This window comes from Coturnix japonica, chromosome 18 (assembly GCF_054131305.1).
Source record: "Coturnix japonica strain WE chromosome 18, WE-NBRP24, whole genome shotgun sequence".
NCBI lineage: Eukaryota > Metazoa > Chordata > Aves > Galliformes > Phasianidae > Coturnix > Coturnix japonica.
In genome coordinates, this window is record NC_140680.1 from 3,958,228 (window position 1) to 3,971,084 (window position 12,857).

The 12,857-nt window shown below is 47.3% G+C and overlaps 2 protein-coding genes across 3 annotated transcripts in view; both read right to left on the reverse strand.

Moving 5' to 3' along the window:
- The window catches only part of RBM22 (RNA binding motif protein 22), a 7,914-nt gene extending 7,160 nt beyond the window's left edge, over nucleotides 1-754 (reverse strand). The window contains exons 1-2 of the mRNA XM_015875752.2: nucleotides 675-754; nucleotides 80-133 (exon numbers count right to left, since the gene is read on the reverse strand). Of these exons, the coding sequence (XP_015731238.1) occupies nucleotides 80-133; nucleotides 675-728 (108 nt within the window). The 5' untranslated portion in view covers nucleotides 729-754. The remainder of the gene's footprint in view (nucleotides 1-79; nucleotides 134-674) is intronic.
- Nucleotides 755-973: 219 nt separating this feature from the next.
- On the reverse strand, nucleotides 974-12,246 carry DCTN4 (dynactin subunit 4). 2 transcript variants are annotated; one of them, XM_015875750.3, is made up of 14 exons: nucleotides 12,064-12,246; nucleotides 11,369-11,439; nucleotides 10,748-10,926; nucleotides 9,818-9,861; nucleotides 9,015-9,122; nucleotides 8,394-8,414; nucleotides 7,410-7,483; nucleotides 7,129-7,241; nucleotides 5,966-6,075; nucleotides 5,212-5,285; nucleotides 4,738-4,792; nucleotides 4,235-4,342; nucleotides 3,758-3,855; nucleotides 974-3,041 (listed from the first exon to the last, which is right to left on the reverse strand). In XM_015875750.3, the coding sequence occupies exons 1-14, from the start codon at nucleotides 12,196-12,198 to the stop codon at nucleotides 2,828-2,830; spliced, it is 1,404 nt and encodes a 467-aa protein (XP_015731236.1). In that variant the 5' UTR covers nucleotides 12,199-12,246; the 3' UTR covers nucleotides 974-2,827. The 2 variants fall into 2 exon arrangements, with proteins under 2 accessions (XP_015731236.1, XP_015731237.1); XM_015875751.3 differs by lacking the exon at nucleotides 8,394-8,414.
- Between the last annotated feature and the right edge of the window lie 611 nt (nucleotides 12,247-12,857).

Genomic DNA, 12,857 nt, shown 5'->3' on the forward strand with positions numbered 1-12,857 from the left:
AGAAGCAAAGAGTTCAGTGTTAATCAGCACCCAACAAAGAGCACAGGGCCGCACTGTCCAAGCAGCACATAGCACATACCATGCGAATGTATGGGTTTTCTCCAAGACACGTCTGGCACAGAATGGGGAAGTCCTGAGAGGATGAAAAAGAAGGAAAATGTGCACAGAGCAACCAAACCATCACGATAACAATGGAATCAGCCCTCAGTGCTCACCCTGAATCACAGAATGACCCGGCTTGGAAGGGACCTCAAGGATCATGTAGTTCCAACCCCCCTGCCTGGCAGGGCCACCAAACATACACCTTTATAGATCAGGTTGCCCAGGGCCCCGTCCAACCTGGTCTTGAACACCTCCAAGGACGGGGCATCCACCCTGCCGAGCAAACCCAGCCTGACTGAGCAAGGAGCCAACAGAATCTGCTCATAGAGGCCGTGTGAGCAGCTGCAGCCCACGTCCTTGTTCCCTTGTTCCCTTATCCTTATCATAATGATGGCAGCACAGCAGCCAGGCCCGTTCTAACACCCACCTCACACACACACACACACACACACACCCCCCACAGGCCACCCCCGGCCCTGAGTGCCCCATGGCGCCGGCCCAGCCCCCATCCAGCTCCCAGCCCCCATACAGATCACGGCACTGCGCTGCCGGCCGGGTCCCGCCCCACTCACCGCATCCTCCCAGTTCTGCCTGTTGTAAGTGTTGGAGCCCAGCGATGTCGACATGGCGGCCCCTCCGCCTCGATCCCGGCAGGCGGCGGGACCCGGAAGTGATGTCACTTCCGCTGCGGGATGGCACTTCCGTGCAGGAAGAGCGGCGGGGGCGCTCTAGGCTCTGCTAACCATAGAGTTGAGCCGGAGTGGCGGAATGAATGGCAATAGGGACAAAAGCATTGGGGGGTGCTCAGCTCTTTATGTTCTAATTATCACTATTTCCCCACTAACGGCGGCGTAAATAACAGCGCAGAGCCTGAGAGCCAAGGTCGCTTTATTGAAGGTTACTACATGAAGTTATAAGCAATAAGGCAAACAGCCGCCTGTCATTAACACCGAGAACTCCTGAGCCCCGGGAGAAAGGACAGACAGACGGACGGACAGACAGAGCTGACGGCAATTCCTATCGCCTACAAGCACCTAAAGGGGACAAACCCGGCCCAACCGGGAGCTGCAGCCACAGGGCTCCATCAGCGTCCCAATAGCTGCTTCCATAGGTAGTAGTGTTACTAGTTTGGCTAAGGAGAGAACTCATGGCCAAGGCTTAAGTGTTTTGTTATCCGGAAGGTAAAACAGCAGCAGACAGTAGCGTTATACATAAATAAATACAAAGTACGCTTCTTCAGCTCATGCTGTGCACCTGTGTGCAACCCAGGCGTTGTAAACGTGCTGACTTGCTGCTCTGGGAGGTGCTGCAGGAGCAGGGCTGTGAGGTGGGTGCTTCCCTTTGAGGGGCACTAAGGCTGCTCGGTTTGCTATGTGGCCTTATCCCTCCCATCCCACATAAGGATTTGAAGCTCAAAGCCGGCCTTGGCTGACTCACTAACTTCACCCTAAGCCAGCACATCAAAGCCCATCAGAAACGGGTAATGAAAGTAAACATTGAACTGGGAATGAAACTAAAGCCTCCCAAGGACAAGCAGTCTCACCCACTTGCAGTGAACTGGCATTCAGTATCCTGCATACACTCTTAATTAAAGTTGCAGTTTGGACTATGGCCGAATTACACCCCATATATATATATATATATATATATATATATATATATATATATATATATAAACAGCAGTACAGTGTATGCTAGTTACAGTATAACAGCCTTTCTTCCTTTATACCCCCAACCCCACAGCTGGAAAAGACAGTATGAACTTGGACAGCCCCTGTAGTTTTTTAGTATGCTAGAACTAATCTCAATGCTCTGAGCTTAGTACTGATTGCTATATCCCTATTAACACACATTTATTAACACAAAGACTGACAGGCAGCCTCTCAGGACCACTCTCACCTCAGTAAAGAAACGTAGCACAATGGGACTTCCCAGCTTCTAACGATTCACACTACCACATCCACCTTGCAACACAACGAGCCTACAGTGCGGTTGGCGGCCACTCAGATCCGTGAACACTGCAGTATATCACGTTTTGGGACTGAAGACAAAGTGATCATTTCCTTTGTGAAAAGATTTATCACTTTGGCTAAGGAAACTACATATGCCAGAGTGTTTTTACCCTCCCCCCTTCCCCACAAGAACATAACGAGTTGTACATCTGAGTGCCCCACAGTTATTTGAGGTATCCTAACAGGAAGCAAAAGACAAAGGAAAGAAAGCATCATGCTGCAGCAACAGACTTGTCAGTAATGCAGCAGGCACTGCCACCTCCTAAAATGGTTGTTTGGGCATAGCTCCGTGTGGGGAATAAGTTCACTTTTGTGTGTGTAACATTAGGTTCGTGGGCTGACATGAAAGAAGAAGAAAAACAACTAGGGTTTCTTTTTTGTTGCTAAAGCCAAATTCAGCCAGGAGTGGTGTGAATCTGGAGAAAGCTAGATCTCTATCTGCGTGCTGAAACACGTGCTGAGAGTTAAACCAGCCTGCGGCAGTGTGGGGAAGCAGAGCTTTAGTCAGTGGGCACTACGATAAGAAAAGAGAACAAACCATCCCAAAGCACAGCACCCTCACCCACGCAGCCTCCTCCTGACGGCCTGGCTGCAGCCTGCGGCACACACCCACACATCACACAGGAGCTTTCACAGAAGGTTTCACCAGGGTGCATTCTTTCACTGACAGTCCATCCTGTGGCCAGCCATGAGGACACAAACGCTGGAAGCTTTTAGGGGAGCACTGGACCGAGGCTGAGCTCAACGTGGTGGGTGAGCCAGATGACCTCTGAGACCTGATCGCATTCCTCACTGGGCCGGATTGGAGCAGCAAGGTTTTTAAACTCATGCTTCATCTTAAAGCTCACGGTCACTTCGCCCTCCTCTTTTTGCGGGGTAACCTTGATGAAAACTCCTACCTTATTGGCTTTTCTGAAGGCAATAACGCTGCAAAACAGTAAACAAAAGAACTGGGTCAGCAGAGTTCTAAATCTATTGTTCTGAGAGATTTATTATGACATGAAGTAAGAGGGATGCTCAATTTACAGCCCACAGGCTGAACATGCCTCACTAGAACAATTGCTCTGGTTGGCGGCATTGCTCTTTTTCCAGGGCACTCACAGCCCCTCCTGCCTCAAGATCAGAATGTATTACCCTCCTCTAAGCTGGCAGCTGCTGGCAAATCCATCAACAGAACATGCCTGCTTTGGCCACGGGAGTCATGTACTTAGTCAATCAACAGAGAAAGGCTGTAATACATGGTTCAAGCTGCTCTGTAAGAGGCTGTAGAGCGTATTTCAATTTGAAAGCTGGAGGCATCTCTGCTGTACACCCTACCATGTGGTTCCCATCACTTCTTTGAACCCTCTGCTTGCAAACAAAAGGATTTACATGGAGTATTCACGGAGAGAATCAGTATCACCACCTATAACTCAACTGCTCAAACACCATACTTGCTTTGCAGGGATGAAATGCCTCCTGAACATTCCAAACAAACAGAAAGATTTGCACTGCTCTTTTCCGATCACAAAACTAAACAAATTAGCAGTTAAAAACAAAATGAAAGCCACAACATGCTGAAGAGAGAGAATATATAGCAAGCTACTTGATTAAAGAGTCAAGTATTTAAGGGACAGGATCCCTACAGGACAGACAGCACTCACTCAGGGTCATCCTGGAAGTCTTGAGGCTCTGCCAGCTCATCATATTCTGCTGCAGCATCTTTGCCAGCCAGAATAAGCTCCTTGGGAGGAACTGCCACCTGAAACAAAACAGCAAGAGAAGAAACCTTTCAGTACTGACCATCACCTACATTACAAAGAGGACAAAGCAACTCCCTTACGAGGGCTGCTCTCCTACAGATTAACAGAAAATGATTCAGGCTTCTCCCTCTCCTGGTACTGTCTATTTATAGTTCTTATCTGTGAAGTCACATATTTCTCCTCTGGGCTCTGGATCTCAACGATCAGATAGAATTTTAAAATACTTTAAGAGCTGATGTTTACACTGATGGTGGTAACCTGAACCTCCCAGGAAGAAAAGGAAACACAGTCAGCATGGACTACTGGTGAGACCTGAGGAAAGACAAATGGAAGCAGAAAGCCTTGGAAGAGGCCTGGCCTGCACAGCAAATACAATACCTTGGCACTGCTGTTAATGTTGTCAGGGTCTCCTTCCTCACACTCCAGCAGTGTGACATGTGTGATATTTTCCACTGGATTGGTCAGAGTCAGAAGCACTTGGCTTTCCTGGAAAGATTCGAGAATTGCAAGTCAAGAAGTAATTATGCTATAAGTCATCGCTATTGTTAGTACCCCCACACTCTGTGACTGATCGATGCCTGCAAAAATCACACTCAAAGACAGACAGCAAAGGGCCCCACTCCTTCAGAATGCTGGCAAAATCATGCAGCACTTGACACCTTTTATTCTTCAGACACTAACATGTACTTGCTATGCCAGATATCAGATTGCACTGTAATCTACTCACACTGTGTGACAAGTACAAGCAGTGTTATTCTGACCACTCCCTCAAGCCCTGCACTCTCTCTAAACAAAGCCAGCAGAGCCCTCAGGAAACAATCCCACATCCACACCTCTCAGTTACGTCTTACCCTAAAATGTTTCTGGAAAAAAACACTGACCTTCATGTAGCGCAGGTTGGGAATAGACATGATTCTTACTTCAGGGATGTAGTTACTGAAACAACAACAGAGCAAACGACCATGATAAACTGCATTGCTGTCTGTAACCTACCTGTTGAAGTAAGTATTCAAAGGCATCTAGATGGCTAGCATGTTCAACGCTAGTAGAGTTTAGCTTACATCACACAAATAAATGAAGAGCCTTTTTGCTATATAAGGCTAATCCTGCAACTCCTGCTACGATGTAGGACTGGAACAGCATGCATTACCTTCTTCAGACTGCTGAGGTCCTCAGCAAGCTTTCAATACACCAGGGAGCAAACTCACTACAGATTACTCAAACAAATTAACTGATTATGTCATTTTAACAGATTACACAATTACAAACAAGATCTAAGCAAGAGCACAAAAGAAAACATAAGGCTCTAAGTATTGGTAGACAGTTGCTGGCCCCATCCCCCACATCTTACTTACACAGCAACCATCTGGATCTTGAATTTGATGGATGTTGGGTTGAATTCTGGTTTGCTGAGGTTGTGTTCACATTTCTAGATGCAGAGATATTTTTGTTAGCACCAAAAGATAGCATGTGCTCACAAACAGATGAGCGGCACGCATATGGCCATTACCCACAGCATTACCAACCTCTAGCACAGTGCACATAAAGCTATCTTGGGGTGCACATACCCACAATGGTGGCAAGTTACTGATGCTGATGTATCTTATCAGTTCTGTAAGTGCAATCTCAGAAATACAACTTGGAACCAAGCTTAAAAACACTCAGACATCGACTGCAGCAGGAAGAAGGCACAAATAACTGGAAACCAAGACTGACTTCCTTGTGGGCTACTCTTTAAATACAGGTCTTGCCTGACACAAATGATTTCCTAGAAAACATTCTGAAATTGGATTTAATTTTTGCATGTCTTTGCTTTCCAGCTCCCTGCTTTTCTTCTCTTTCTGTGTGGTAGGACACACAGACTCTTCTGCAAATCCACAGTTGTGTCTTTACATCTCTTTGAATAACATGAAGGGGTAGCTGCATTGTTACCACACCAGAGATGTGACATCCTCCTTAATCACCTCATGCTGCTTCCACTACTCGGCTGAAGAGTTTCAACCACCAGAAACATTTGAGCAATTACTTTTAAAAAGAAATGCAGAGCTCATTTCCCACAGTCCAAGTCCTGTGGAGCCTAGAAGTGATGCTTTGTAGTCAACAACTCACCCGACAGCGCAGTGAACGTTTGATCAGGAGGTGCTTATGACGTGGGTAGAGCTGGGAAGCACAGATTGGCTGGAAGTCAGGCTGCAGCAAGCGCTGATGCAGCGTCGTCACTGGGTGACACAAAGAAGACCAAATTTACAACTTATCTACGCACTGAAACTCAAGCCAGACTGTACACACGCACTGGCCTAACAGCATGTGTGCAAAGGGCAAATCAGTTTTCACAGCTTTGTTACTGTCACAGCTGGACGCTGCCTGAGGAGAATACAAAGTTTTGCAGCAAGGAGTTTGCGTAATGCAGACTCACACGAAGAATTAATGACTACACAGGCAAGGAACTCCAGCAGCCAAATTCCCCATGGTATTCTTCCATAAAAAAGGCTCCTCACCACTGTCTAACAGGCAGCAAGCCACCTGGCAGCCTTTCCCTCAATGCAGAAGTTGTCTTCTTCACCAGCATCCTATTATCTCAACACTGACAGAGTCTCATGAGGAAAGGAGACAAAGACCATCCATGCCTTCCCAAAAAGCTTTTATGAACTATTTAATATGTGTGGACTTTGTGGGTATGCGGAACTGAGGACATCTGTCCTGCTTAGAACCATCTCAGCAGAAAGTTCACATTGCTTCCTGTATACCCGCTCTTTTATCCCATTTACTCTTATATTTCTTGGACCCATCTACAATATGTGCTGATTAAATAATGACTCAACTAAGTATCTCACAAGCGTACGTAAGCTGTTCCAACCTGATGTCAAAATAATGCACAATTGCTACTTAACAGGTCAGTTAAGGTGCCAACTCCCCAGCAGCACAACTACTTCCTTATTGTCTGCTATTATTTGAAAAAGGATGTCAGGTCTTTCCTTCACCCAAAGGAAGAAATCACCCATGTGATTTCTATCACATGTAGAAGAATTACAGACAGTGAAAAAATGAAACAATAGTCAAGAAGTCTGTCGGTTTTGGCTCTAAGTTTTCCTTTGTGTGGCTTTTTTTTTGCTAAGCTGCAATCAAAAGTGCCATTAAAAAGTCAGAAATTTCACACCATTTCAACCTCAGCATGCTAAAACCCTGAACCAGTAGGAACCCATTGACAAGCATCCAAACACTGCCCATGTTATAAACTGAATGGCCAAAGTGGTAAAACATGAAGGTATTACCTTCAGTCAGATTGATTGGTCTTGTGTAGTAATCCTCAGGGAGGGGTTCTACTTCTTCCATCGCATCAGCTGGCTCAATCTTGATCTCCTTTTGGTCCTCTCCTTCTTTCAGACTGAGGGAAAATAACATGAAACTTAGACATAAAACACAGCTCAGGCGCTCTGACAGACAGCAAGTACAGCACAATGTCATATGGAAGGAGGTAGGTGATGATAGGAGTGCAAGACAACAGCACACAAGGATATGAAAAATGTACTTGTTTCTATGAGGTGACACTCACGAGAGTCCAGCGAGAGCGCTGATGGGAGCACCTGGCCTCTGGCGCTGGAGCCTGGTTCCCAGGCCATATTTGTCCTACAGGAAAAAAAAAGACATTATCAGGCTGAGGTCTGCTTCCTTCCAGGGCAACAAGACCTACTGCAAACTCATTCTTTGAGCTGCATGACAAGCATAGGGAAACAAGCAAATTAAAGCAAAAAGGGAAAGGTATTCAAGGCCTCTCAAGATTTTTCTTCCTCTGCTCAAACCGTGAGGAGAAAATAATTGGAACAGACAAATGTTTGTGGGAACTGCCTATAAAATGTTTAGTTGTTTTTAAACCATCAGCCTACAGTACTACCATATTCCTCCTGAACTGCTTGCCAAGTCGTGCAGAATGAGAGTTCAACTGCGTGAGAACTATGTAGACATGGCTACGTGTCCATGTGAAACGCTCTCCCTGCAGCACTCCTACAGATGCTGGAAGGTTCCATTTCCTATGAGCTTCATTACCTAAAGGTCTGTCTCTCCCACTAGGCCAAATCACTTGGCAGGAACAGCTGAGCTACTCCTCTGCTTTCTGCAGCTGAACTGTACACATGATGTTTGGAAGCAGAGATCTTTCTTTTGGGAAGAACTGAAAACTAAATTCTTACCAAATGAGAAATCTGAGCATCAGCCTACCCTCATGGTTCCTCAAGGATCAGCATACTGACATCAGTATCATTTCCCTCAGGTAGGTAGATGGACACCTCTTAGCTGAGATTTGTGAAGAACTGCCTTTCAAGTGTGAGTTACTTACCCAAAGGCAATATCCTGTTTCCAAACTAGCAAAACCCATGTTTTTTAAGCACATTACCCTCTAACTAGTTAGCCTTCAGGTGCTTTTGCTCTATACACATTCAAGTCAGAGGTGCTGAGGAAAGGTGAAGAGCAGGATATGTTATTGCCCTTCAGTTGGTACCATGAGAGCTTTAACACCAGCAGAAACGGTGAAAAGACTTACCACTACATGTATAGTGTGTTGCTGTGGAGAGCCCCCAAAATAGCAGCAGGTAGCAACGGAGACAAAAAATGCAGCCATAAGACACAAGCAAGGGCACAGAGCAGGCACAGTTAATTGAGAAGTAGCAAGCATATGCGGAGTCATCCAGCTGAACAAAGTAAGCATTTACCTGACAGTTACAATGAACAAGTAATTCAGGCCACAATCAAGTCTTAACATTAATTTCAGTTGAGACTTCATGCAGCAAAGTGCAGGACAATCCTGATTTGATACTGAGCAAAAGTATGCAACTGTCCTGAGAAGGCTACCACCATATCGTAACTACAGCTGTAATGCACTTCACTGCTGGATATGTACTCCTTTGCCTGGCAAGTACAAACCCTTCTGGCACTACTGGACAGGATTAGTACAGAAAAAATGCAGTTTAGTACAAATTAAAGGGTGCAAAGCTACTCAACCCTAAAGAAAACCTAGCACACTTTCTTCACGTTAATCTCAACTTAAAAAGAAGAAAAGAAAGCGGAGTAGCCCTATCATGCTACCCCTCTGCCCAATCATTTTCCAAGCTGAGGCTGCTGAGCATCAATTGCCTGCTCTGAAGGCACAGCACTCTCAGCTCACCGAGAAGGCCAGTGGCATGTAGTTTCGGCGTCGCACCAGCTTCTTTCGGTCCCGCTCGATCTTCTCTTTCTGAGCCAACTGCTGGTAGTACTCAACCAGCTTGTTAATCTGGAGCGAAGAAGAGATACAGTTACCCAGTGAAAGAACAACAAATGTCACATCAGCTGCAATATTTCAATGTGAGCAAGCCGGGGTTCCTGCTACTTGTTTCATTCTGTTCCTAGTACAAGTATATCACACGATATACATTAAAGAAGCTGCTGTGTCTTAAAATTTATTTATGCACATCATGGGTGACAAACTGATTTTCCTCTGGGAACGAGGCCTACCAGAAAACAGCATCCTGTTCTGATTTTCCAGCTAGTGACTGTCCCCATTTAGATTCATCCCTTAGTTTCTCCAAAGCATGCTTTCAAACTTATTAAGAGTTTTAAGGGGAGAGCAGTAGGGCAAAATTTGATGTTCTCCATCAGAGGTTAAGAACCTTCTCATTAGATAGTAGCAGTCTTCCCCATACACACATAGACAGCATGTTCATTACTGCAATTTTAACAATGTAACTTGTTACTATGTTTACAGTGGAGATCCTCCCAACCAAGCAATTTCATACTATGACACCCATGGGTACACCTCTAAGAGGCCTTTCTTCCACTGAATGCCATCAAAGCAGAGATTATGAACTGGATCTGGCACCTGAAAAATTGTGTAGGTGCAGAAAAGAAGATGGAGAGGGCCTGGCACCTCTAACATCTCTTTTTAGCTGATGCCATCTCAGCCTAAGGATGGCCTTCCCCTTGACTCACCCTCTGCGTGTGAGGATTCTCTGGTTCCTGCCAGCCACCACTAGCTGCAAAGGAATAAAACAAAGTCCTGAGGAGATTTCCAGACTCCACACAGAAATCACACCTTACATCCACCCGTCTCAGTCATAGCTGTGAAATATGGCTTTCCCTATATTCACTGTCCTTACCATCACAGTTCTTCAACTTTGTACCTGCATAAATATACACCTCTATGAATGTTTCATGGGCAGGATTGGGTTGAAGTGACTTGCCCAGCTTTTACACTGCGTTTTTAAACCAATTTTGCTTGAGAATACTCAGAACAGCACCGAGGGGTGAGTATGGCAGTATGCACATCTGTTTATAACTACTTTTTCTTATTAACAGCTGCCCATGTCTCTGCAGCTTCATCACTAAGTCTTCAATCAGATGAACACTAGGAGTCAAAGAGAACCTGTCTGTTCTACTCAGCCTCATTCCCGGAGCCTGATACATATTTTCTGTGTGTCTTATGCACTGATAAATAGACAAAAGCTTTGTTCTGTCATGAAGAGAAAAAACAGGCGCACACTAATACGTCTGAAATAAGCCTAGATAAACAGAAGTGACAGGAAATGAGCTAGATTCCTGTGCTGTTAGACTGAGTAACCTCAAAGACTGAAGCAAGCCCTCAGCTGGGGGTGAGCACACGTGCTGACAATGACCCACATCCGACAGCTTACTGACAAGTCAGGTAACACGAGCACGGAAGTGGGTCAGATGTTACACTAACTCAGCTCTACAGATGAGATTTCACCAAAAAAAAGCATCTTCTTATCAATTTCCCAACTGCAACTCAAAACTTAGACAAACCTTATGCTTATCATACAGTCAGAAACTATACTGTTTGTATTCTACCCTCACTAGACACAGTGGACTGCTGTTTGCCTTGTGTTTTTGCACATCACTTACCAACAGACTTGTCTGCCATGCCCACATCCCGGGAAGTCCAGCGGCAAAACCCACAGGCCAAGTAATACGCTTTCTTCATGGTAGTTTTGGCTGGGTCATCAGGCAGTGGAGCCGGAATACTAGTGGCCCGGGTGGAAAGGGTGTGCATGCAGCAGGGGCAGTCAAAGCAGTTAGCACACCTGGAGAGAGAAAGGCCTTAGAATCATGGAATCATTAAGGACAAAAAACCCTTCCAAGATCAATTCCAAGTGATGTAATTATTGAAGGGAGCTTCAGGCTGGCGTGGTTGGGTGCTCATAAGGATAAAGCTGCTCTAAATGGTGGTTCTTGTTCACAGATCACAGAATGTGATCCCGGGTTGGAAGGGACCTCAAGGATCATGTAGTTCCAACCCCCCTGCCTGGCAGGGCCACCAAACATACACCTTTACTAGATCAGGTTGCCCAGGGCCCCGTCCAACCTGGTCTTGAACACCTCCAAGGACGGGGCATCCACAACCTCCCTGTGCAGCCTGTTCCAGGGCCTCACCACTCTCCTAGTGAAGAACTTCCCCCTAACATCCAACCTAAATCTTCCCTCTTTTAACTTCAAACCATTTGTTTGTTGACACATGAACTTTACCGATTCTTTTTCAGCTTGGCCTCGGCTGACGGCATGTTCTCCAGGCAGCTGGGGCAGTAGTGGGAATCCACCTGAGGGTCAACACAGGTATATCATGTTATTTCCCATCTCTATCTCCCTTTAGATACACACAGCGGCACGAAGCCATTCATGTCAGTGACCATTCACTGCCATCAATTAACGTTGTCATTAACACACTGAGGCCTGAGGCCTGCCCTGCTGCACCAACATGGAGCAGGGGGTGACACATCTACTTGATGCTCCTGGGCTGGTTTGGTGTTTGCACAGACACTCAAGGAGCTCAATGCTTTTCCTTTAGGCTCCTTTATGCTCCGGTGCCTTTTTAATCCCCACTATTACCGGGTCATTGATTTAATGACACCGAGCGACCCCCCACAGCCCGAGGCCACTACAAGGCCGCACCGCTCGGCCCTTCACACGCAGTCCAATCGTCCAATCACAGCCCGAGCTCCGCAGATGGACAGGATAACTCAGCCAATCCACCGCGAGGCACCGCCCCCTCCCTCACGCACAACCAATCGCATCGCTTAACCCTCACACCGCTGTGCCCGCCCCCCGGCCGGCTCCGCGAGCCAATAGCGAAACGATTCGCGAATGAACGACAGGCGGAGCAGCCAATAAGCGCGCGCGGAGGGCAGCGCCCCGTTCCGTATGGCGGCGCGGCCTGCCGTTACCTCGTGCGAGACGCACTCGAGGGATCGCAGCTCGCTGCAGTACCGGCAGAAGTAGAGCTGCGATAACGGCGCCCGCAGCTCCTTCTCGCCGCGCACCAGGTACAGCACCCGCTCCGACTGCAGCAGCGACGCCATCTTGGGAGGGAACGGCCGCCACGCGCCGTGATGACGTCACCACGCTGCACCGCCCCCCGGGCGCGGCGGAGACCACGTGACCTTTCGAGTTAACCCTTGCGGTGCCGGGCGGGGTGAGGTGGAGCCGCTGAGACCACGTGACCCTTGGCTTTAACCCTTGCGGTGCCGGGTGTGATGAGGCGGTGCCGCTCCTGGGCACGGCACCGAGTTGCTCTGTGTGAGCCCAGCCGTGTCATTCAGCTCCAGCCGCTTCCTGTGCGGCTGAGGAGGAAACCCACAGCTGTGATGATGCTTCCTCTGCTTGGCGATAAGACCCTGCTGGCTTCTATCAGCCTCACTGCAGGCTGATGAGGGCTGAGCTGCTGTGGGCTCCTGAGCGATCTGTAATAGTGCTCAGCCATGAAATGTCTATAGAATACAATGTCCTGACCTGGGAAGGACCCACAGGGATCATGGAGCCCAAGTGCAGCTTCATACAGACACACACAAACCCCGTCTGAGAGTCTGAGAGCGATATTCAAACGTTTCCCGAGCTCCTGCAGCTCCGGGCCGTGCCATGTCCACAGCTGAACCTTCAGAACCCGCAGGAAAGGTGCAGAGCCTTTTCCTGACCGTGCCCTGACACAGCGCCGTGCCGTTCCCTTCAGTCTGGTCCCACG